The sequence below is a fragment of the Petaurus breviceps genome, unplaced genomic scaffold (assembly GCF_028583685.1).
Source record: "Petaurus breviceps papuanus isolate PSGF00001 unplaced genomic scaffold, PetGlider_PUasm1.0 175, whole genome shotgun sequence".
In the NCBI taxonomy this organism is placed as follows: domain Eukaryota; kingdom Metazoa; phylum Chordata; class Mammalia; order Diprotodontia; family Petauridae; genus Petaurus; species Petaurus breviceps.
The window spans coordinates 21,988,575-22,015,410 of NW_027185764.1; the positions used below are offsets into that span (position 1 = coordinate 21,988,575).

Sequence of the window (26,836 nt, forward strand, 5' to 3'; positions counted from 1 at the left end):
GAATTCAGTATGGCTCAATATAAGTAATGATTCCAGACAAAACTATTTCTAGATCAGAGTCTGTTCACAGCAAAGAGAATTACGTTTTAAAAGAATTCATCCTACAAACATGTTTTCCTTACATCAAAATTCCATTAAAAAGAGTCCTTTGTACAGGTTCTATTACCTTTAAAATAAAAATGTTAAACACATATTATACACCTAAATCATCTATCAACTATAAAATGCTAATTCTGTCAAACAGTGCTTACCTGCTCAAAGAATCCATGCTGCTCATATGCTATTGCTGTTGCTGTCTCAGGAAATTTGCACCGCTTTTGCCATAAACCTGCCCACATATCTTCCTCTTGTAACAGAGAATAAAGTTCAGCAAGGGAGTCCAAAATTTCCTGAAAACACATCAAGTAATCAAAATATAGCTAAAAACCTGTATGAGTCTCAGTGAGAACATTTTAAAAATATAGCAATTTCATGGCAATTTAAGATTAAACCAATTTTAGAAATTTAGTTTAACTATGAATATCTAATGAAAAAAGGAGGTTACTTACTTGTTGAGGTGGAGTTATACTCTCCTGCTCATAAAATTCAGTTGTCTGTTTGGGTTTAATTTGAAGACTCAGACCTTTTTCAAAAGCCTGGTGCTCTAGCATTAATGTAGAACGGAACCAGAGATTATGAGTTTTTCCCAAGTATTTCAGCACACAGGGTCTGATAGGAATTGGAGGGACACACTGTGACATGGCTTCCACAAAACAATTTAGAGCACTTGGTTGGCAATCCCTTTGGACTTGGTGACTACCACTGCATAAGAACGGGCTTATTTCACCTGCAAGAGCCTGAAATAAAGGCACTGGTTTTTAGATCTCTTAAAATCAACATACTGCCAACATCTCTTCTTTCACTAAGCCCAGTAATACTTTTGATCATTTGCTGCACTGCCAAGATTTTTTAAAAAACTCTACCCAGGGCTTTTTTTTCTTTCAGGGGTATTAGCAATGTATAAGCTGAGGAAAATACAATTTTAAAACAAGAGCTAAAGTTACATCTTTCTGAAGTATCAATATCTAGTCAAAACATATTTTAAAAAAAACTCACATGTTGCTGTCGATCTGAGAGAATTTTCCATAATCTTGCAAAAAGCTGGATCCAGGTCTTTTCTGCTAATGTTGTTGAGATATGACACAGCTGAACAAAGGCACTGAGCAATGCACCAGTCTACAGATAGAAAAAAACCGACAACAATTAGCTCAGTTGGCCAATAGTTTATATCATACACACCACTGAATACAACAAACTTTCATGCTATTAAAATCCAATCTATATCAGATGTATTTTTTAAAAATCAACAAAACCTAAGGAAAATATCATGTTTCTGACAGTGAATATAATGAATATAAATTAAAATCTGAATGAAATTCAACAAAATTACCTCAAGATTTAGTTTTTATAAAGTGAGTTAATACAGAAATTTTCCATTATTAATAAGCTTAAATAAGTTTTATACATATTAACATCTCTATCATACTTTTTCATATACACATAGCATATATATATATGTATTCTAAAAAACAATTATTTCTTTTAAACTCATTTTAAATGTTTTATCATATTTTCCCTTCTATTTCATTCCTGACACAAAAGCTATGCTGGAGGAATATAAACTCTGGCAAATATAACACTAAAATGAAAGGCTATGTCTATCATTTGTCAACCAAATTTAGCTAACATGAGGAAGGAGGCTCATCACCAAATTAACCACATAATGAATATTTCTAACCACAACAAGACCACCACAAGACCTATTTCATTCACTGAAATAAATACCCACACTGATAAATTCAAAGAGGAATTACAGAAGTAGATTCTACCCACCCTAAAAAAAATTTTTTTACAGTATACTTTGTCTTGATGATATTACTTTTAAAAAGTGCTTATGTGCCAGGCGAAAAAAAAATTTTAAAAAGGCAAAAACAGCTCCTAACTTCAAGTAGCATACATTATTATAATGCAGGAGGTCTTAACCTTTTCTGTGTAGTGGACCCCTTGGGCAGTCTGGTGAAACCTATGCACCCTTTCTGAAAATAATGCTTTTAAATGCATAAAATACATAGGATTACAAAGAAACTAATTATAATGAAAACCAATCATCACAATATTAAGAAAACAACCTCATGGATACCAGGTTAAGAACTGCTATTCTAATAAGGTAGCCAGCATGTAAAATAACTAGGTATACAGAAGATTAAAAATAGATGAAAAAAGCAGATACAGAATAGATTATGGTAATTTGAGAAGGGAAAGCCATTAACAACCAAGGAGAGGAGAGTGGATTGAGAAAGGCCACCTACAGAATGTAGAATTTTAGGTGATTCTTGAAAGAAGTCAGGAAAACTAAGAGGGGCACAGGTGAGAATCAAGTATAGCATTTTAAGTATGAAAGACAGGAGATAAGAATGTTATGTTTGAGGAATTACAAGTTTGCCAGAGGAGCTAGATCTGAAGAGTACATAAAGGGGAATAAAGTCTAAGTAAAACAGAAGTGGTGAAGTTCTGATGAGCTTTAAATACCAAAGAGAGGATTTTATATTTGATCCTAAGTTGAATGAGATGGCTTCTGGGGTTCCTTCCAATTCCAAGATTCTGTAACCAAAATTTCCCCTATTTTATATGAAAATATTATATAGTATAAGGGGTAATATAAATGTACTCACATATATGAACACACATTCCTAATTTTTACCTACAAATATAAATAATTTATGCCTCTCATCAGTTCAAATCTCATCAGGTCAAATCTCATACTGGAGAGGCTTTTTAAAAAATTTAGCATACTGAGCTATCCCATCTTTATCAACCATTGTTTTCTTATGCTTAAAATTAGTGCATGTACCACATTAGGTATTATTATTAGACAATTTTTCCACTTCCTATCACAATAGGAATTGAGGAAATGATATACTTAGTTAACCTGTCTTATAAGAATCTGTCCTCTCCTCCCATCAACAGACAATATAACTAACTTCTACATTACTTAAATAGGATGATCACTTGAGTTTTCCAGGACTGAAAGAGTAAATCAGGCAAGTGAAATGTGAAATTTAAGAAAGATCACATTTACAATGGGATGGTATCACTTCAAGATTTTACAGGCTTTTCAAGTAAGAAGTTGCCATTCCAATATACAAACCTTAACTTCCCGAAGAGAGTCAAGGAATTTATCATGTCTGTTGGTCAACATGTGCAACTGGTTACCAATGTCTTTTTCCGAAAGTTCTTTGGTTTTAGGTGTGCTAGTCTGATCTCCAGGAGCTAATTCAATATCTATCTCCACATCCTAAATCAAATAAAATTTTAAATTAGTTAGATTAAATCCAGTGGACAGTACTTTTGCACAGCTCCAGCTGAAGTCTTGGCACTCAAAAATTTTTGTCATCATCTGAAAGTTTATAATCATAATTTCATTAGTATGATTTGAGTCCATAAAAATATATAATCCTCTTGTTTTTCTAAAGGTTATATTTTTTTTTCCTAATTCAGATTGGAACACTAAAGTATTTAATATAATTCATCAAATTTTTTTTTTTAAGTGGAAACTAAGGGGCGGCTAGGTGGTGCAGTGAATAGAGCACCAGCCCTGGAGTCAGGAGGACCCAAGTTCAAATCTGACCTCAGACACTTAGCCATGTGACCCTGGGCAGATCACTTAACCCCAATTGCCCTGCCTTTCCCTCTCCAAAAATAAATAAATGAATGAATGAATAAATAAATAAAAAGTGCAAACTAAAGCAGATAATAATCATGCCTATTAGAAATCAAAATGTTATTCTTTAAAGTTCAACATGTAAGAAATTTGCTTAATTGCTTTAGTAATTCAGACAAAAGCCTAGCATAATATAATATTCAACTGATTTCCTAAGAGAGAGGAAAAAAAGCATGTTTCAGTCTGGCTACCCAAAGCTTTCTGGATGTCATAAAAAGTCCAATTTCCAAAACAGTGATTCTGGGGAAAAAAAAAAAAAGATGTTTTCTTCCCTTTATCTGAATTTTTATCTCAACCCTAATATCACTATTAGCTACCAATCCAAGTTGGAGCTACTTTTTATCTTCAAAGTCTTATAGAATTATAGGATTCTTAAAATACTACAATTTAAAAGCTATTTTACACAAGGAAATTATTTTAAAAAACCTAAGACTCATTAATGTTCAGTATCAGATACTGGAAAAAATTTCTAATATTCTTGCTTCTCCCACAAATGCACAAATGTCCTAGATGTGTTAGGGAAAAGACTGAGTCACATCTTTCCTATAAAAGAATGCTCCTTTTATAGGAAAAAGACAAAATATACAAATTAATCAACCTCTTTAAAAAATTCTTACTCAGCACTAACTGGATCATTTCCTAAAAAAAAAAAAAATGATCTTTATGGCTCTAAAATCTATGGGGCAAAGATCCAAATACACGAATGTGTCATATTTCAATGAAGCCAGTACAGCTACATATAGGTTATCAAATGCAAGGTCTAATATTTTGGTACATTCTATTTCTCATTCACAAGAAAACCATAAAGTCAGCAAAGTTTAATAATATCAATAATAATTTATACAGTGCTTTAAGATTTGCAAAATGCTTTCTGAGTTATCTAATTTAATCTTCACAACAACCCTATGAAATAGGTGCCATTATTACCCCCGTTTCCACAAATGAGGAAACTGAGGATGAGAGAAGTCAAGTGGCTTGCCAGCTAGGGTCATGTATGTCTGAGGTAGGTTTAGAATTCAGGTCTTCCTGACTGAGTTTGGCACTCTCTTCATCTGTAAATACTAGACAACCATAACACAAATACTATAATGGTGTCAAGGATCTCAAAGCCAAATGGCAAAATGCTCAGAAACTGAAGAAAAAAAAATAAAAGCCTAACTATCATTCAAGGATGGAACATGTGTATGTCTCTGACCTAAAAATTATATGATTGCTAAAATTTTCTTTTGGAAAAAGAAAGTAATTCAATCTCTTCAAAAAAGATGGATGAATAAAAACTAATCTTACCTCTTCTTTGGATTCACTGTTCTCTCTTTCTCGAGGTTCCTGTTTGACATGTGTTACCATGGCAAACGCTGCCCGATCATGACTATCAGCCAGGTTGATAACATTAGTGATAGATGGGAGCATAGCTCCTTGACAACTGGTACCAATTGTGGTGTTTCTCTCACATACTGCCAATAGGAGCTAAAACAAAAGGTTTTTATTAAGAAAAACAATTTTCAATTTAAATGGCATTTCAGGATATATAAATAAATGTTAAATATTGCTAAATGAATCTGAATTGGATCGCTTTACGTATCATTTTGTCGTTAGTCAAGTTTCAAAGCATTTGGCACATATCTAGCTAGCCTAGTCACATTGCTCCCCTACACATACTCTTGTTCTAGTCAAACAGAGAAAAAACAATTATTAAGGAAACAAGCATTTATTAAGCACCTACTATGTGCCAGGCACTATACTAAGCACTTTACAACTATTTAGTCATTTGGTCCTCATTTAGTCCTAGGGAGTTGGTATTATTATTATTCCCATTTGACAGTTTAGGAAACTGAGGTAAAACTGAGGTGAAGTGACTTGCCCAGATCACAGTGCTAGTAACTATGATTTGAACTCAGATCTCCCTGACGCCAGGCCCAGGGCTCTAACCACTGAGACACCTAGCTGCCTCTGTTCTCTTAATATATCCTGTGCTCCCCTTGCCTCTATGCCTTTGCTCTCTGTTTGACTGTGCCTGAAATGTTTTCCCTCTTGTTCCTTTTCCCTACCTATCCTTTAATGCTCAACCTGAATGCCACCTACAAGAAGTCTTCCCAATTCCAAATTATTCATGACCTTCCTTCTCCAATCTCACTTGTTATCTAGTAAAGCATTTTGCTGTTACGTGGCCATCTCCAGTCATTCTGATCTATATCTTGCCACTGGACCCAGATGGCTTCAGAGAAGAAAGTGAGGCTGGTGACTCTGCGCAGCCCTCCCTCACTTAAATCCATTCACTTGTAAGGCATGGCAGCTTCTTCCTAATGTCATGGTCCTCTTCAAGGATGAAGGACAAACAGTAACAGCTGTTACATATATTAGTATCTTATCCCCCTACCAGACTGTAAACTCTAAGAAGGGACTGTGTCTTATCTATATTCTCTATCTCCACTACCACCTAAAGTAGTGTTCTGCATGTAGTTTTATAATAAAAGAATAACACGGGGGAGGGGGGAAGGAATCGCCTATACAATTAAAAATATGGAATTTTTTACAAAACCAAATAATATAATGATACGCTGTATTATTTTGCCACACAAACCACTTCTGTGTTAATGAGACATGACCGACAGCTCTGACTTTCTGCTGTCTTTTACCAAGCTAAATACTTACTTAAAATTAACTTGTCTTTTTACTCGATACAGATAAGAAGACAAGCAGAAATTAACTTTCCTAATAGCCTCAGTAATTTTTAAAATGAGAAACTGAGACAAAGATAAGTTATACAAATTATTCAAAGGGTAAAATGAGTTAACAAAAATGGCTGAGGCTTCTCCTATCCCATGTTAACAGGTAAATCAGAAGTATTACCTACAACAATAATGGAAACGTCAAGGAACCCACTTTTGTTAATAAGTTCTTTTAAGTTCAATAAAAAGAGCTGAATTAATATCCATTGAAACCCCTGGCCCAGGCCTGTGGGCCAGACGTTACACAGGCCTATTTTACATTCTCTATATTTTTCCCAGTTGCCTGAAATCCTTTGGCAGGGGTGCAAGTGGCCCTATGTTATGCAGGCCTGCCCTAAGGGAACTATACATAGACAGTTTTGCTGAGAGACTTGCATTTTCAGGGGCCCCCCAAAATTCTTTGGTAGGACAGGCCATAAGTGAACTACAATGGTGTGTACACATGTCCTACCCTATACTTATGCTAGACTTGGCCTCTAGAAATTGAAGCATTTCAAACAGTTTTTAATATAGATTCCTTTGCTCAACAGCATTTTCAAAGTTCAAAAGGGAAGACCCCGGGGCGGCCAGGTAGCACAGCGAGTAAGAACACCGGCTCCAATGTTGAGAAGACCTGGAGATCAAATCCCAGGCTCAGACACTCAGCACCCACCCAGAAACACCTGGCCATGTAACCTTGAGCAAGTTACTTAACCCCAGTTGCTTAGGGGCGGCCAGGTGGCTCAGCGAGTAAGAGCACCGACTCCAGTGTTGGGATGACCTGGATCAAATCCCGGCCTCGGATACTCAGCACCACACCCAGAAATAACTGGCCGTGTAACCTTGAGCAAGTTACTTAACCCCGATTGTTTTTAAAAAAAAAAAAAAAAAAAAAGGGAAGACCCCAGATGGTTGGCAATATTATGGTATTAAAGGATATAAGGATTAATTAGCTCTGTGATACTTAGAGAGTTTAAGAGTTCAATGATAATGCTCAAATTCCCAACTAGAATACATTTTAAAAAAAATAATTTTCACACTCAAGACTCAATAAAATTTTGGCTATATAGTGAAGAAATTTATGCAACATTCTAAAAGAATCACAATTTAGAAGCAAAGCTTTTTGTTGTTATCTGAAAGTGGTGATTTTAAAACATATTTGACAAACCATTGTCGGAACCTAAAATGGTTTTTGAAAGTATTCAAAAAATAAATACATTGGGACTTCATTTGTTGTTAAAATTTGTCTTAGATCCCTATTTCATTTACCACAGCCACTCTGGATTAAATCATCAACAGGACACACAGCAGAGATTTTTTTTTCTACAATTTGCTTTTGCTATGAGGACAATTTGAGTCGGCATTTTTAAGGTTTCAATAACACCAACAAAAGCATTTTATAGTGCTATCTACATTCAAAATACTGGCAAATAAGATGTGGTTTGAAATTTTCTTTAAATATGGCTCTAAGTGCTATATTTCAAGTATGCCCCAGGAATAACACAGTTAAAAGCTGTATTTTCTAACAGTTTTTAAAGTGTACTTCAGCAGGTAAAATAGCACAAATTCTTGCGATTTGAGAGCACAGTCAGTTGCAAGTCACCGATCCCCAAGTTCACACAATCCTACCTCAATGCACTGCTTGATCCAAAAGTGGTTTCCCATGGCTTCCCAGTTCTGAGAACAAGTCACATAAAGCAGGCGTTCATAAACACGACGCTTCATGGAATTGTCAAACACTTCAAAAAACTTTGCTCGGATAAGTGGCTGAGCACAACGTAAGCCAGAAAGGAAGGCAGGTTCTAGTTTAGCAGTGAGTTCACTCCCAGAAAGGTTCTCATCTCTACAGAGAAAGGAAACATAAAGGTAGCCTTTCTTTTTTAGGATTTCATTATTTTATTGTCTATTTTATAAGGATCTCTTTTATTCCTCAATTATAAGCAAACCAGCAGTAAATTTACCTACTCTCAAATGCAAATAATCACAAAGTTAACTCACTTAAATGACTCATGTGGCAGCTAAATAATGCATTCATTAATGATCTCTACTATAAATTATTTGATTTGGCACTTTAAAGTATTGTTTTAAATTTACTTATTGCTAGAAGATGAATGGATGGGAACCAAACAGCTACAATGTTCGATTAATTGATGTAATTACCTATAGACATAATTAACAAGGTCTAAGAATTGAGCATTTAATTCAAGGTCTTCTGGAAAACGTTTTTCAATGTAAGTCATCATTTTCACCAACAAAATGGACTTCTCACGGAGTGTAGGTGTCTGTGAATTTTTAAAAAGAGAAATTAATTTTATCAATCTGAAAAATAAAAGAGAAATCAATTTTCTCAATCTGAAAAATAACACACTCAAAAGTATTTCAACCATCTGCTTTTTATAAGCTTTTACATTACTGTCAAGTACAATGGGATGAGGTGATCTTTCTAAAAGGAAAAACTTAAGAAGGCCCTTGTAACAATGGTTTTTAAACATGGATGCTTAAAATGTTCTAAATGTTATATTCACTTTGATATAGGATGCAACTAACACACACACACACACACACACACACTTGGAAAGATGATTTAAGTAAATCTAAAAACTATTATTTAGAAATGACCTAATGAAATGTTTAAAAAAAACTAATTAATAGGCACAGATATGTCAGTAACCAACTAAATTATTTAGCTTTATATCCACAATAGACAAGACCAAAGTCATATTTTAAAGAAAATAATTTTCTTTCCTGTGCAAGGCCATCATTGAAACTTTAGGAGCTGCTTCTGCTATGCTGTCCCTCAACTTTTACCAATATGAATGAGAAGGCTCATTTTTTTTTTAAACATGAATAAATATTACACTGAAGTGAGCAAGAAGATTAAGCTTTCAACATGGTTCCAACATGGACAACACTGTGGAAAATCTTGACTCCTCTAAAAAATTGATTATGTAAAGCTAAATAGATAATAATTGTAATTTTGAATCTTGACTCAGAGGTGAGGAATTTCCCAACTTTCAGTGGAGAGGTCAGGTGATTACAGGTGTGATATTCTACATATGTTAGATTATAGTCACCATTATTAATCTTAATTGATTTTTTTGTTAAAATAAAGTGCTCAAGGGTATGGGGAGTGGTTTGGGATAACATACCATGAAATGACTGATGCAAAAACAAAAAGCATCAATAAAACTTACTATCTTAGTTTTTAAGAGAAAAGGACATGAATGTAATGATTCTATATTCAAAGACCTCTCTGGAAGAACTTGAAAATTTTGCAACAAAGTCCACTGCACTGACAGAAAGTAATTTCATAAGAACAGATCACAAAGTTAATAGTAATGCCACCATTTTAGTTTATTAGCTTACCTGATTGGCTGCCATAGGGGAATTATTTTTAACCCATTCTTCTACAGTTTTAACCACAGCACGAAGAATTTTGGCATCAGTTGATTTTTCAATTAGTGATGTAAGAATGGCCTGAATAAAGTTTTTTCTCATCTCCATGCTCATCACAGCAAGACGAGTTTTCACAAGATCCAAACTCAACATAACCAGTTCACTTGTCCCTCCTAATGTACAGAAACAGATCATGAGAAAGTGCAGTTTTATGGTCATAAATAACTAGTTATTTTAACAGAGAAACTTAATGCCCAAAACATATATCTCTTCTGTCCCTCCTCCATCCAAACAGCTACATTTAAAAGTGGAAGGAACCTACTAAAATTTTCACTTCTTCAAAACAGTTTATAATTTTCTTACTCCTCCTCCTCCAACCCTTTACAAGAGTTGAATAAGGGGAAACACAGCTAGTGGAAGGTTAATGGAACTAAGAGATAAAGTCTATGTTGGGGAAAGGAATATGGTCAGACGACCGGGGAGAAGGGGGTGCAGAGAAGGAGAAAAGATTGACTGATCTGATACATGAAGTTGGGAGCCCTACTATATAGGTCCCGAAATTGCAATAGTGACTCTCATAGAAGCCAAGAGACAAAGTACTCAAGGGCTTCCGTGAGTTGTACTTAAAATTAGGATCAAAGCTGAAGAGCACACAAGTCATCTACTCCCGGCCCTTCATTTTATAGAGGAACAAATGAGTTACAGAGAAGTGACTTGCCCAGATCACACATGAGGATCTGAAGTCGAGTCCTCAGCCTCCATATTAAGCATTCTTCCCACCACACTCCTCTGCCCAGCTACACTGCAGCTTCAGCTGCTACTGGTCTTTTTTGCACAAACCACACACAATGAATACATCGCATCTATTTAAATGTCTGTGGATGATGCTTCCATTACTGAAAATGACATCTTAGAAATGGTTCCACATATTCTACTTCAGCAGACTGAAGCATTTTTAACCACACACACTGCCTTCATGGAGAATTTTCTTGAGACACTCAAATAAAGTTCCTATAATTTTCAATTCTTCAATTACCTAAGATTATATATGAAAAAGCTGACCTTTTGATAGAAGAACTTAAATCTCCATTTTTACTAGATATTTAGAAGCCAGCGCTAAAAATGTAATATACTTTCATCAGTTTTTTTTTAATAATCAATAAGAATTTACAAAACCCATTATTATTGAGGGGCCACTCACAAAGCATTCTCATTTTTATTGACATTACTAAAAAGAGTAATGTGTTACCTGTGTTAGCTTCTGTAGTTCCTGATGCCGCCTGTGGATTTAAATGTTCTCTAACCATCTTCTGTAGAGAACGCATGAAAACTGAAATCAGTCTGTCTATGTAGCTAGGGTTATTACTGCAAGCAGACTTTAGAATCATCAAGGTACCTAAAAGCCGTAAAATGTCCCCATTTTAAGGGAAAGATACACAATAAGTAAAATGTCTACAACAAAGACTTCAACAGAAATAGATAAAAATCAGCAACAATTATGTTGCTGAATAACATAAATTGGAAGATACATAAATCCAAGATGTTTTCAAACGTTAGCATTACAAATTCTACAATAAATGGAATACTCTAGAATTTAAACTTAAAATATCAATAATTGTTTCACATGTTAAAATCATCAGAAAACTTATTTTACAAGAAACATAGTAATAACTACTTTCTTCTCCAATCATATCAGTAAGCTAAGGGCAGAGAATAAATATTATTAAATATTTGTACCTCCTCCAACTGCTCCACATTAAAAAAGTTTGTTAAATTGAATTTTTTTTCAATTAAAACTGTGATATTCAAATTTCAATTCGAACTGTGACACATTCAATTCAAACTTCAAAAAGTTTGTTAAATTGAAAATTTCAAGTATCCAACATGGTGTGAGATTTTTCATAACACACAGATAATACATACATTATATCAAGAGATCTTTATCTTTCCTCCAATTTAACTCAACAAATATTTCTTTAGTGCTAACCCTTTGTACAAAGCTCTGTGCTAAGTATTGATGAAGAGAAAAAGATAAATAAAAGTTGGTCTCGAACCTCAAGAGAGAAATTAGGGAGTTTCACATTTGAGCTGGTTTACAAAATATGGTTAGGATTTCAACATGTCAAGTTATAAGGGAGCGGGGCAGCCAGGTAGCACAGCGAGTAAGAGCACCGGCTCCAGTGTCGGGACGACCTGGGGATCGAATCCGGGCTCAGACACTTAGCACCCACCCAGAAACACCTGGCCATGTAACCTTGAGCAAGTTACTTAACCCCAATTGCTTAGGGGCGGCCAGGTGGCTCAGTGAGTAAGAGCACTGGCTCCAATGTCGGGATGACCTGGGGTTCAGATCCGGGCTCAGATACTCAGCACCACACCCAGAAGTAACTGGCCGTGTAACCTTGAGCAAGTTACTTAACCCCGATTGCTTAAAAAAAAAGTTATAAGGGAGGGCATCCTATGTATAAGGAATAATAATGTGAGGCAAAGGCAGGGAGAAAGAGAAGTTCAAGACATTTTCAGAGAATGGCAAGAATCCCAGTGTGACTGAAGCAGAGACTATACAAAGGAGATGATGTGAGAATAAGCTTGAAAAGGGCAGCTAGGTGGCACAGTGAATAGAGCACTGGCCCTGGAGTCAGGAAGACATGAGTTCAAATCCGACACCAGACACTTATCACAAAAACTAGACGTGTGACCTTGGAAAAGTCACTTAACCCAAATTGCCCTCCCCCCCCCAAAAAAGAGAATAAGCTTGAAAAGTCATATGGTGACAGCACCTTGAAGGTCATGTCAAGGAGTTGAGACTTTATTCTGTAGGCAATGAAGATTCACTACAGATGTTGGAGCAGTGGAATGACAGGATCAGATGATTAATCAGGAAGATTAACCTAGCAGGAGAGTAGAGAAGATACTGGATATGGAAATATTTAAGGGGGAGCTCAGGAGAGCTGTAATGGCTTGTCTTAAACTAGGAAGTTAACACTGGTCATAGAAAGTAGGTGACACATTCAAGAGACATTCTGGAAAGAAACATGACAAAAAGTGTTGGTTAAACTTGGGAGACAGCAAACATGGGAAAGGCAAGAAGACAATGAAGCTCTGAATGCCAGTGACTCAAAAAATCAGCAGCAAAATATAAATCAGGAGAAAGCTATTAAGTTCAGTTTTCAAATGAGTTTGAGGAGAAAACAAAACCACATGGGGAGCAGTAATACCAGACACTTTCTACCATTTGTTTCTACCATTTGGGGCAAGGGCTCCTGAAAACAATCCCTACTCAAGAGTCTATATTTCCTGCAAAATCAATCAATTTTCACTGATTTGCTCACCAACAAATGCAAAGGAACTCCAAGGCAATGGGATTACAAAGACAAAAACCTGTATTAAAACCTGAGGGGGGAAGAATGGAGGTCAACATTTATTTGAGAATCCAGAAAGCAATTAATAGATTAGGTATCACGGTGGAAATATACTATAGACTGCCAATCCTGCTGGAGGAATCTGATGACACAGAAGCAGAGGGGCAGAAATGAAGCTAATATAATCTCTCTCATACTCTCCAAAGCAGATATTTCCAGGCTTCTCTTCTCTCAACCCTCCCACACAAACCTTTCCACCTAATCACTCAGAAGACTTCACTTTATAATTTACTGAAAAAAGAGGCGATTTCCCTTGTGCTTCCTTGTCTCTCCTACCATCACAAAATCTCCTGACATCATTCACCACTCCATCCACTCCTTCTACATGTAATCTTGATCCTACTTACTCCCATCATCAACGACAGTCTTCCTTTTTGATCACTTCTTTTTTATCTTTGGGGTTCACTCCCCGCTATCCAGGTATCTCCCATCCCCCCAAAACTGGTCATTTGGCCCTACCCCTAGAACTATCTTTATCTCTTACCTTTCAAAGTCAAATTCTTAGAAAAAGGTGTCTACAATGATTCCTACTTCCTCTCTTCTTACATACTTCTCAACCCTTTGAAATCTGGCTTTCCAATGTAACCACTCAACTAAAACATCTCTATCCAAATTTAGCAATGCTCTCATAATTGCCAAATCCAATAACCAGCTCTTAATCCTAATTTTTATTGCTCTCCATCAACATCTGAGGCCATATACCCTTCAGCACACATCACCAGGAGATTGACAGCTTTAAAAAGATAAAATCATTCTACTCCAATTTATTTCTATACCCAGCTCTTGACCAAGGTATATGTATGGGCTTCCCCTTCACCTGCTTGTCATTATCTGTGCAGTATTTGTTAGCTGTTTTTGTTCTTCAGTATAACAATCCCTTGTTAATCTCCAGGTCAATCTTTGAATTGAAGCAGCTTTGCAGCATTTCACAGCTCAGTAAAATTAACGCTAAGTTAGTGAGTAGGAATCTTTGAAGTACCTCCTCATCTATAGAGAATCCCTCTTCTATTTATTTATGTGTGCATTCTGTGCCATCGTGACACTGCGAAAAACTACAGGTCTATGCTTCCCTAATGACTCCAAGAAATTGTTAATCATGTTATCTCTGTGGTTTTGTCATAGCAATTTCAATATATGCATGGCAATCACCTTGCTTGACAAGAGCTCATTTGGGTCTAAGCCAAATGCTTTAAAAATGGAGCTTAAATTTTCTGGCACTCTCCATCGCTATGTGACTTGAAAATCATCTGTAGGGGTGGCTAGGTGGCACATTGAATAGAGCACTGGCCCTGGAGTCAGGAGGACCTGAGTTCAAATCCAGCCTCAAGACACTTAATCTAAAAACTAACCATGTGACCTTGGGCAAGTCACTTAACCCCAATTGCCCTCCAAAAAAATCATATTTAAAAGTTTGTCTGTTCCTTTTTCATGTTTCCATATGATCACTGTGTATACAGAGACAATTTTGATAAATATGTTATAAAAATGATAAAGAACACATGGGTCAATATTAATAACTTTTGCAATCAATTTATTTTTGAAAAAGTATTTCATTTAGTCTTTTGCCCTGCCATCAGGGTGGTGAGATGGCACAGTGGATAAAGCACTGGCTCTGGAGTCAGGAGGACCTGAATTAAAATCCAGCCTCAGACACTTGACACTTACTAGCACTGTGATCCTGGGCAAGTCACTTAACCCAAATTGTCTCGCCAAAAAAAAAAAAAAATGAAAGAAAGAAAGAAAGAAAGAAAAAGTATCACTTGTGATCTCCATTCTTTTGAATCTTTCCCTTTTTTGAGATAGCTTGAAAATCAATTCCCGAGTAACCAAAGTTGTTACCTCAAGCACTTGTACCTTTGGTAAAGAGTAATTTCCAGCACAGTAAAATTCAGTCAGCTTCATTATTTACAGTGCCATTCAATCTTCACATCTTCCAACTTCCTTCACTTTTTTCAAATTCCTGACTACTCTAACACCTTTGGGCTCATTCAATGCATGACTCCTGGCAACACAAGTTCCGACATAACATTGTAGGTTTCAAAACAAAAGGAGAACCTCATGTCACATTATTGTTGGTTTTCTCTATCCTCCCCAAACACAACTTTGGCCCAAAATAAATGCTATGAAGATAATATGCTGCAAATTCTGAAGATTTTCCTTCCACTTCGTCCTCTGCAATACGTATTGGCGCATAAGCTACATGGTGCCCTATCTGCTTACACTCATAATGAACACCACAACAGATGACTAAATGTTCCATTAAATTATGTTGCCTTTGGGAACACAATAAAAAAAATTCCTCCAACTCCTTTATTTCATTACTCTGAGGAGAATCCATGGAAGACAGTGTCACCAAGTTAAGCCTGTCAAGCTTAACTCTCTTCCACCAGTTTTTGTGACCCTGTCCTTGGGCAGACCATCCTCTGCCTACCCACTAAAAGAAGGTGCCACTTGAGACTCTTATTTAGTCCTCTACTCTTTATTCTCTACATGCTCATTCAAAGTGATTTCATCCGATCTCATGAGTACAATCAAATTTTTATGCAGACGGCTCCAAAAGCTACATATTAGGTTCTAACCACCCTCCCAGTCTTAGTTCCTCTTGAAATTACTTCACATTTACTTACTTATGCTCACGTTCTCTTCTAGTAAAATATAGGCTACTTAATGGTAGGAACTATTTCCTTTTGTATTCATTATACCCAGCACAGTGCCTAGTAAATAACAGGCAACTAACTAAACTTCCTTTTGTGAGAACATCAAGATGGACAGGGTTCACTTTCTCCAATAGTATATCAATTAAATAGTTATTAAATAATTTAATTAAATTAATTAATTTATTTATTTATTAATTTAATTTTATTAAATTTAATAGTTATTAAATAATCATATCATGAATTAAATTACATGTTTACAGATAGGTTAGTAAGAAGTATATCTTAGTACTATCAGTAATAAAAGCAAAAAAGGGTACTGCATGGGACAAAGTGTCATTTTATATTTTTATCTGCTTCATCATTTAATTTTTGTTTGTCTCCTTATCTTTAAAATGGAAATAATAGCACCTGTCTCCTAAGCTTGTAGTAAGGACAAAATGAGATGGCATTTGTAAACTGCTTTATAAACATAAAGATGCTACCTCTCTTTGAGAGTTATCTAGATTGTTGGCCATGGAGACAGAAAGTTCAAGCTTGATTTTAGTTACCAACTGTGTGACTCTAGACAAGTCATTTAACCATTGTCAAGCTTGGTCTACTTAATTATAAAATGGGGATGATGAAAGTACCTTCCCCCCCAGGGTTGTTGGGAAGTTCACAAGATAATACAAGTAAATCCCTTAGCATAGTGCCTAGCACATAGTAGGTGCTTAACGCTTCTTTTCTTTCCTTGCTTCCCTGTCAAATATTTTTCCTTCATAGTTAACAGCTGTTTTTCTAACTAGTCTCTCACCATCCTTCCCACTTCAAAAAGCCTTTGTCAAAAAGAAGAATCAATAACAACCTCATCTACCACCACATCACTCTGAAGGTCTCTGCTTTATTTCTGAGATCAATTAGGCTGTTTGTCATTTCTTTGTATTTGTGTTCAACTATACTTTTTGTACTGGTTTACTGAATTTGTTTCACTGTGGTCTTGAAGGGCGCTTGAAATGTTTGACTCTTCCGTATTAATAGCTGCTGTGATATCTCTAACAGTCACTGAAATGTGCTCTTTAAGAGCTACAAATATTGCACATATCTTTGGAGATATATCCACTCATAAAAACCACAGAATTAAAAACAAACAAAAGAGAACCATTAAACATGTGTATGCCACAAAATCCAAGACTCAACTGGCAGAACTAATTATTAAAAGAAATGAGCCCAATTAAGTCTCAGCTGGTGAAAGCTGTTCTCTGCCAACCTAGTGTCAGGAAGGACACACACACCAGAGAGCAATGATGTCACAAAGTGAAACCATATTAAAATTATTGCCTATGCTAAGGAACTTGATTACCACCATGTTTCATGAGCAACTTAGATATTTATAATAAGTCACCATGGTGAAAAATGTAATCACTAGGGGAAGAGGAAGGGACAAGCATTTATTAAATGCTTACTATGCACAAGACAATGTACTAAACACCTTAAAAATATTATCTCATTTGATCCTCCTAAAAACCCGGGGAGGTAGGTGTTGGTATTTTACAGCTGAGGAAACTGAGGCAGAGTGGCTAAATGACTTGTCCAAAGTCACAGAACTGGTTAAGTAGTTGTAGCTGAATTTGAACACAGGTCTTCCTGACATTCCAGGTCCAGTATTCTATTCACTGTACCACTGGATGGCTCTAGTCAGACAATACAAAAATTGTAGTAATAAAGATTGGAAAAAGATAATTTTAAAATCAATGAAACTCACTTTGTCATTCAAGATTTTGCAAAACAGTTATCAGCAAAAGTCCAAGTGAGCTTGTGAGATGTGGACATCTTAATCAGGCCATAAAACATCAATCTCCCAAAAAATGTTTGAATGATTTTTTTAATTTCAAGTGGGTCTAGAAATCTTGTCCCCAGTGAAGAAAGAATTAACTCTAAATAAACATTCTGATCTACTAAAGAGTAGAACTGTTCCAGAATTATAGAAGTTCCCAAATGGAAATGAAATGCTACAACAAGGCCTTGTAACATGGCAGATGTCATGAAAAGTTAAGAAACTTATCTGAGAGATGGAGATAAACATGGTTAAATGGCCTGGGATCTTACTAGATTTAAAATCCTATGGAATATAATTAAGTCAGTACAATGTATGAAACACTGCACTAAGCAGCAAGGTTCCAAATACAAAAAATGAGACAGTCCTTATCTCAAGCTTACATTTTAAAAGGGGGAGAAAACACATAATGTTCAAGTATAGTAAGCTGATCCACTGATCAGTCAACTAAAACACCCTTTCCACAAACAAGCAATGGTAACACTGACTGACTGCTGTGTCCAGGAGAAGAGGTAGAAAATTGGAGGGTGTATCTGAGTGGGGGACAGAATACTACAAACACAGATGATAAGATATCCTGAATGAATGGATAAATGGAAAAAGAATGGTCTGCTAAATACTGGTTAGATAAAGTGGACTAGATGGTTTTTTACTCTCTCCTTACTAGGGTGAAAATTCCAAAGCTGAGTCAATTAACCTCCTCAGGTACATGGGGAAAAAGGGGAGGGATGGGTGCTGCAGGACAAATGACAAAATGTCTTGGATGTATGGACAGATGGGATGTGAAGAAATGAGATATACAGGCCTAACACTTCTTGCTTCTGGGAACAAAGCAATGTATTTGGTTCTAAGAGTGAATTCCAGAAGACTCTTGAACGTCTAAACACCAGATATTTATTAACCAAATGTACAGCCCAAACTCTCTCCTGCTTCCAGATTCTTTTCAGGCTACCATCTTCCCAGTCGTCTGGTCCTTAACTCTGGAATCATCTTTGATTCTTCTCATTGTCGTGGATCCAAACAAGTGTCAAATTTTGTTAATTTGACCTCCATAATCTCTCACCTTTGCCCTTCTCTCTTACGTGGTGACTTTAATCCAGGCCTACATTAATTCTCACCAAGTCTCCTAAATTACCTGCTTTCCCAGCTCTCCTCTTTTCAATCTACTCCCTTAAATGCTAAAATAATCTTCCTAAAAAAAAGGTTGACAATTTAGCTATCCTGCTCAAACACCATCCTGAGCTCCCCGATACCTTTAGTTTTATCATATGCCAACTATTCAGAGTATAGCCTGTGAAGTTCTATGTGGCCTTCAACTACCTCTCCAGTCTTATTTCACATTTTTTTCCTATGCATGAATATCAAATTCCAGCTAACCAGGACTAGTTGCCTGAATTTGTAATTTTCTCTCCTGTTTCTATTTCTATGTATTTATCATCCATCTCAGGAAATGGCATGTACTTCCTTCTGACCTGTCTCTCAGAACACTTATTATCTTTCCATGTTCAACTCAGTTCAAAGCCACCCCATAAGATTAATGAACATTCTATGTTTTGTTACCTTTACTCCTAAGCCCTAGATCTTACTCTTTATTTCAGTATTATTCACCCTCACTGGGGCTGTTACAAGAGGAACTAACTTTTCATCTTCTAATAAATAATAATTTAATGAAAATAACTTTTGTTTCTTTATCCAATGTTAACCATGGCATATTACCTTATCTCAGGGTTAACAATAGGATCTATGGCTAGGGAAATAAGGGGGCCCTAAATTCCATGAGTGACTTGCCCAAAGTCATACAGCTAATTAATGGCAAACAGACCAGAATACCCTGGTCTTGACTATATTCAGGACTCTTTACATTATTTGTAATATAAATTATAATTAACATGCCAGTGTTTATCAGCAGGTAGTAGGTTGCATTTAAAGAGAATTGTTTTTGCTTGTTTTTAAAACGTCATAAAAATTGTCAGTTAATATTTATAGCATGGACTTGAAGTTTTACTATATTTTTTATAATTATTTTGACTTGACATTCACTTCCATTCTACAATTACAGAAGTCTCTAAACTAGCAGAGTATAAAAATATAAACTTAAACAATTACTTGATAATTATTCTTTCCTAATGTAAATGTAATCTACTATTCAGTCTTTAGAAGTAATATATTCATTAATCGGACACCAAGTAAATTTTAAACCAGTTCCTAACCACTTGAGATAATTGGGGGTAAATTAGGGTAACATAATTAAAAAGGTGGACATATATTTTCTGCCAACTTTCAAGAAATATCCAGCTGCTGTTGCTTCTATAATTTCTTGAATATTGATCATTTTGGTCCACTCTAGTGATTTTACCTGTGAAGCAAATTCATAGTATGACTTTCTCCCCAAACATGCAGAACTTTGCTATAACTACTAATGATATTAAAGCAACCTGTAACCTAAGAGGTTACATGGCTTAGAATCACACTGTCTTCAAAAAAAAAAGAATTATACTGCCAATATGCATTACAGATAGGATTTGGACTGTGGTCTTCTAGCTATAGCAGCAATGTGTCTGGCCAGTCAAACCATGACCTTGATCACCACCCTACCCAATCCTTCAATGTTAGTGAAAACAGCCCAGAAACCAGAGAATCCCAGTATCCTTTCCTTGAAAACACCAGGACTCCTTACAGCATGGCCCCCACAGCCTTCAACAAGAAAAACTCTCATGAAAAAAGGGTCCACCATTCCAATTACCAACACCAATCATGGCTGATGGGTACATAAACTCAAGAATCTTAGGAGTAAGTAGTGTGTACCACACCAACAGCTGCCCCTTCTGCCGCCTGCCTTTATCCAGGAGAATTACCCTTGTGGAAATACAACCTTTAACAGCCACAGTACTGATAACATAGAAAAAAAAGTTCTTTGCACTGAAGTCCTTAGCACTGTTAAATGGTTCAACATCAAAAACATATGATTTTATCAATGGAAATGACACTGAAGATGCAATACTATCTGCTTTGCTGCCACACCACTGGGCATTGCCATCTAATTTGCCACTGAAACCTGCTAAATACAACAGATTCCCCCATAAAAATGTGAATCCATAGGGAGTTCACAATTCTTGTTTTTTTATTTGTATCTCCAGTGCTTATTATGTAGTAAGTGATTAATAGATGCCAACCATTCATTCTGTCATGCTGCCTCCCACTAAAAAATAAAACAAAACCTAAGTACTTTAATAAGGTTTACAAAGCACTTTACATAATTATCTCATTTGATTTTTCACAATCACCCTGTAGACAAGGTGTTATTATCAACCCCATTCTACAGTTGAGGTAACTAAAGCTCAGAAGTGAGGCAGAATGCCCATGATCACAGCTACTAAGTGTCAGGGGGCAGGATCTGAACCCAGGACTCTCCCGACTCTAAGTCCAATAATGTTGTCACTATATCACACTGTCTCTCGACAAAATATTGAGTCAACATTTAAACTAGATCAAGTTAAATTTAAATTTAATTCTTCTTTGTTGAGTTAGAAGGCATTTTAGAAGGTTCTCCAAGTGTCTCACAGTCACTGTGATTATCCATTGCCACTAAATTTAAGGGTAAAAATCAAAACAGTATCTAAATTGGCATGTTTCCTAGACGTGTCCAAAGTACAGAAAAAAATCATGCCTCACAGGGGGCGGAGCTAGACCGTGGCATAGATGCAGGAAAATTTCGTGAGCTCCCCCATAACCACCTCATATACCCATAAAACATGATTGTAAACAAACTTTAGAGCTATAGAATGCACAAAGAGAAAGAGAGAAACAAATCTCCTGGTGAAGGCAGCCCTACAGGAAGGGTCCATGGACGCGCAATGGGAACAGAGCCCAGCCCTGCGTGAGTCTGTGGTTTTAGCCCCAGGGCAGCCCCGACCAGCAGCGGCTGGAGTGGACCGTTGGAGAGTGTATCACCAGCAGCAGTGGTGGTTTCCAGAATTATCAACCCATAAATGCCAAAGACAAAGTAAAAGGTCAGTGTGGAACTCTGTTGGAACTGGGGGGGATGAAGTGTGATCTGGCCCCTGCAGCCAGCTCCATGTAGCTGCTTCAGAGCTCCTGGCCTGCAGATCATAGAGGGACCAAGCAACCATTCAGAGGGTGATCACTTTTGCTTTAACTTGCTTCAATCTGGATCGCTGTCTTAGGTGGAGGTCCTGGGGTGTATGACTAGTGAGCCAGTTTGTGGGGGCTGTAGAGAGGGCACCCAACTAAAAGCTCCAGCAGCTGAGAAAACCCCAGAGATTTGGGATAAAGCTCTCCTCTCTGGAAGCAGAGTACTACTGTGGCAAAGAGCTCAAAAGTCAAGTAACTAAGTGGCAACGTGAGCAAGCAAAGGAAATGCAGCAATGAAACCTTAGATTCCTTTTTTGGGGACAAAAAAGATCAAAGCATGGAACAGGAGGAAGACAACAAAGTCAGAACTCCTGCACCAAAAGCTTCCAAGAAAAATATGAACTGATTACAGGCCTTGGAGGAGCTCAAGAAGGATTTTGTAAATCAAGTAAGAGAAATGGAGGAAAAATTGTGAAGAGAAATTAGAATGATGCAAGAAAACCATGTAAAAGAGTTAACAACCTGACTGAAGAAAATAAGATCTTAAAAAATAGACAACTCAAATGGCAAAAGAGGCCCAAAAAGCCAGTGAGGAGAAGTATGCTTTAAAAAGTCGAATTTGCCAGATGGAAAAAATTTCAAAAGCTCACTGAAGAGAACAATTCCTTCAGAATTAGATTGGAGCAAATGGAAGCTAATGATTTTATGAGAAATCAAGATACTATTAAACAGATCCAAACAAATGAAAAAAAAAAAAAGGCGGCAATGTGAAATATCTCATTGGAAAAACCACTGACCTGGAAAATAGATCCAGGAGAGATAATTTAAAAATACTGGACTACCTGAAAGCCATGATCAAAAAAAGAACCTAGAAATTATCCTTCAAGAAATTCTCAAGGAAAATTGCCCTGATGTTTTAGAACCAGAGAGCAAAATAGAGGTTGAAAGAATCCACCGATCACTTCTTGAAAAAGATCCCAAAAAGAAAACTCCTAGGAATATTATAGCCAGGTTCTGGAGCTCTCAGATCAAGGAGAAAATATTACAAGCAGCCAAGAAGAAACAATTTGAATACTGTGGAAACACAATCAGGATAACACAAGATCTAGCACCTTCTACATTAAAGGATAAAAGGGCTTGGAATATGATATTCCAGAGGTCAAAGGAGCTGGGATTAAAATTAAAAATCACCTACCCAGCAAAATTGAGTATCATGTTTCAGGGGAAAATACGGTCATTCAATGAAATAGAGGACTTTCAAGCATTCTTGATGAAAAAAAAAAACCAGCTGAATAGAAAACTTGACATTCAAATAAAAGAAGCATGAGATGGTAAACAGGGAAAAGAAATCATAAGGAACCTACCAAAGTTGAACTATTTACATTCCTACATGGAAAAACAATAATTGTAACTTATGAAACCTTTCTCAGTATGAGGATAGTTGAAGGGAATATAAATATATATGTATACATACACATATATGTTTGTATAGGAGGGTATCTGTGCATATGAATACGCATGTGAGTGTACATATATATGTGGACAGGTATACATAGACAGAGGGCACAGGATCAATTGAACAGGAAGGGATGATATTTTTAAAAATAAAATTAAGAGGCGAGAGAGGAATAAAATGAGATGAGACAGGGAGAGACAGAATAGGGTAAATCATCTCATATAAAAGAGGCAAGGAAAAACTGTTACAATGGAAGGAAAGAACATGAAGGCAAAAGGGAATGGGTCAACCTTACTCTCACTGAATTTGGCTTAAGGAGGGAATAACATACACACTAAATTGGGTATTTTACCCTACAGGAAAGTAGGGGGGAAGGGCATAAAAGGGGGGATAATAGAAGGGAGGGCAGATTGGGGGGAGGGGGTTAGAAGCTGTAATGGGAATGTAAATTTTAAAGATCTTCCCTACCCCTAGGCTAAAGTGCACCTGGAGCCTAGGGTGGGAGGCTTGTTTTTCAGTAGATACTTCTTGATTGGGCAGTGAGTCAATAAGGTTGTTACATTCTCTGAGCCAGGAGAAGGCTATATAAGCCCTGATGTGTAGCTTTGTTTTGGGGCTCACTTTGAGAAGTGTTCTGTGATTTGATCTGGATTGTGGGAAGCCGTTGTCCAGAGCCCCCTGGCTTTGAAAAACCCAGATGTTGATTGGGTATGGATGTAATGGTTGGACAGTTTGGAAAGCTGTCTACTTGATCTGTTTCTGTCTTGATAATTCTGCCTGTATACTTTGAAGTTCAGGGTGCTGACCTCTTTCCCCTGAACTAGGTAAATGATAGATGTTTGACTGATTAAAGTAAGCTTGTTAATCCATTTTGAGTTGCTTTCCTTTACCAAAGCAGATCTAAGAACCTGTGTGAGCAGCCACCCTGGGAACGCTGGTGTGCTTGCTGCTACAGAAGCACACACCTTTGAAAAGGGACAGGGTCAGGGCAGCCAGGTGGCGCAGTGAGTAAAGCACCAGCCTCAGAGTCAGGAGGACCCGAGTTTGGTTCCGGCCTCAGACACTTTAAGACCCACACAAAAAAACTAGCCCTGTAACCTTGGGCAAGTTACTTAACCCCAATTGCCCTCCAAAAGGCCAAAAAAAAAAAAAAAAAAAAAAAAGGGACAGGGTCAAAGTAGAAAACAGAACAAGTGGGGGGTGGGATAGGATGGGGGGGAAATGTAATCAGCCTTTCACAAGATATCCACTATGGAAATGTTTTGTATAACTACACATGTACAACCTATACTGAATTGCTTATCTTTCCAGTAAGGGTGGGTGAAGAGGAAAGAAGGGAAAGAATGTGGAATTCAAAGTTTTAAAATCAACTGTTAAAAAAGATTATTATTACTTTTTTTGCATGAAATTGGGAAATAAGATATACAGGCACTGGAGTACAGAGATCCATCTTGCCCTACTGGAAAGTCAGAGCGGGGATGGGGGAGGACATAGGAGAGAGCAGATTGGGGAAGGTGGTATTTAGTGGGACTGCTGTTTTGGGGTGATGGGTAGGGGCCAGACGGGGAGAAAATTTCTAAGTCAAAATCTTGTGGAAATGAACTAAAAATAAACATTTTTTAAAAATTATGCCTCACTTTTCTTATTGAAAATTCAAGTCTAATGACAAAGAACTTAACAGATGAACAAATAATGCTACAGCTGATGAAAACAAAGAGCACTCACCAAAGAGTTGGGAAGGATTTGCATTTGTAGCCTTTTCATAATTAGTAAGCCCTTCATAAATAACTTTCCCCACTGCTGCATATAAGCACTCAAGCTCTTCATATTTTGAAGCTACACTTGAAGTACCTGAAATTAGAATTTAAAATTAAAGCAGTATTGCAGTTTGGGCCCTCAAAATCCCACTATATACATCTACATTTACCAATAATAAATGCATTAGTGACAGTCAATGGAGCTACTGAAAATGAGCAACAAGGTCCTTTCAGAACAACTTCCTTTCTGTGGATAAAGTGATTTCTACCCACTGCAATCCAGATAGAGCTCTCCTCACGTTCCTACATTATTCATCCAAAGGAGTTATCTTGATCTCACTGAAATTTTCCCATTAGAGCATGTTCTAAATAAACTTATTCAATAACACATCAGAATTCATTCTTGTTAACTGTGCAACATTAGAGTACTTTTTACACTTAATTTCCTTTTCATGTCTTGGTAAAACAGTAATGTTCAACGAATGAATAATTGCACTTCCAAAGCAGAAAAAAAGATAATTGCAAAAGACATTAAATTTATGGCAGACATTTCTTGAACCAAAGCAATGACTGCCACAGGTTATTAAGTTTTTATGTCTAAAGATAATGATGTATTCCACATGATTACTTATTTCAACTTCTTCTTATAGAGGTGGAAAGTGCAAACTAAAATGGAACAATAAAATACAAAACACATAAAACAGAAGATTAGCACGCTGGAAAGACATGCCTCCCCTTCCCCTTTTACTTATTCACTTCAATTGGTGTAGTGATAAAAGAAAAACACTGAAGAAAATGATCATACTTGGTTCTGTGGGGAAAATGCTCATTAGGCGTGAGAGAAGACTATGAACTGCTCGCAGAACTTTGGTGTTTCCACATGTCATACAAGCAGCTACCCCTCGCTGCAAAGGTTTAAAGCTACTGAGAATTGCTGGAGACTGGAGGACAGTTAGCAAGAAACTTAAGACTTCCAATCCAGTGCAAATATTTGCAAAGTTAGCTTGGTTAGGTTGTTCCTAGAAAAGGAAAAAAAAAAAGAACAAACTTAAAGAAATGTTTTTTTAAAACAGGCTAAAGAAAGGTAGCCTCAAGCAAAGCTTTAAAATGATACCCAATGAATCATCTGGTAACAGGGTTCCAGCTAAGTAAAGGGGGATTTAAAGACAGAAAAAAAACTAGGCAAGCATGAATATTGTGCCTAAAAAGACCACTATTTTAAATTTCTAAGTTTTCACATGACAAGAACATCAAAAGTATGCTTTTTTAAAAAAATCTTTTCTTTTCAAATTCCTTTTAAAAAGGGCTTATACCCCAAAGAGGTCACTGATAAAAAGTAATTCTCCATACATTACCAACATTTTTATAGGAGCAAGAAATGGAAACGAAGTAGAAGCCTACTCACTGGAGAAGCTAAATAGGGTTAAGAAATGCAAAGGAATATTACTGTACAGTTAGTAAATGACAAACATGATGAACAGGGAAGCATGGAAAGATTTACACAATCTGATACTGAGTTAAATAATCAGAGCCAAGCAAACAATATACACAATGATTAGAGTGATGTAAAGAAAATGATATAAAGAAAAAACACAAAACAATCAAAGCTGAAGGTTGGAAAATTACAAAGGATAAACATGGTCCCAAATTAGATCAATGAGAAGATTCCCCAACCTTACTCCTTCAGAGAAGTGGGAGGTCCAATGCTCTACACTGCATAACTTTTAAGACCGCTTTTGTGTTTTTTTGCTTTTCTAGAGCAGGGAAGGTAGGGC

General features: G+C 36.5%; 1 protein-coding gene across 6 annotated transcripts in view; it reads right to left on the reverse strand.

Moving 5' to 3' along the window:
• The window catches only part of TRRAP (transformation/transcription domain associated protein), a 175,007-nt gene that overhangs the window by 81,142 nt on the left and 67,029 nt on the right, over nucleotides 1-26,836 (reverse strand). For all 6 annotated transcript variants that reach the window (XM_069084881.1, XM_069084880.1, XM_069084877.1 and 3 more), the window contains exons 44-54: nucleotides 25,867-26,080; nucleotides 25,030-25,155; nucleotides 11,114-11,260; nucleotides 9,835-10,037; nucleotides 8,629-8,750; nucleotides 8,098-8,311; nucleotides 5,048-5,227; nucleotides 3,188-3,334; nucleotides 1,096-1,215; nucleotides 549-836; nucleotides 252-389 (exon numbers count right to left, since the gene is read on the reverse strand). In XM_069084881.1, the coding sequence (XP_068940982.1) occupies nucleotides 252-389; nucleotides 549-836; nucleotides 1,096-1,215; nucleotides 3,188-3,334; nucleotides 5,048-5,227; nucleotides 8,098-8,311; nucleotides 8,629-8,750; nucleotides 9,835-10,037; nucleotides 11,114-11,260; nucleotides 25,030-25,155; nucleotides 25,867-26,080 (1,899 nt within the window). The remainder of the gene's footprint in view (nucleotides 1-251; nucleotides 390-548; nucleotides 837-1,095; nucleotides 1,216-3,187; nucleotides 3,335-5,047; nucleotides 5,228-8,097; nucleotides 8,312-8,628; nucleotides 8,751-9,834; nucleotides 10,038-11,113; nucleotides 11,261-25,029; nucleotides 25,156-25,866; nucleotides 26,081-26,836) is intronic.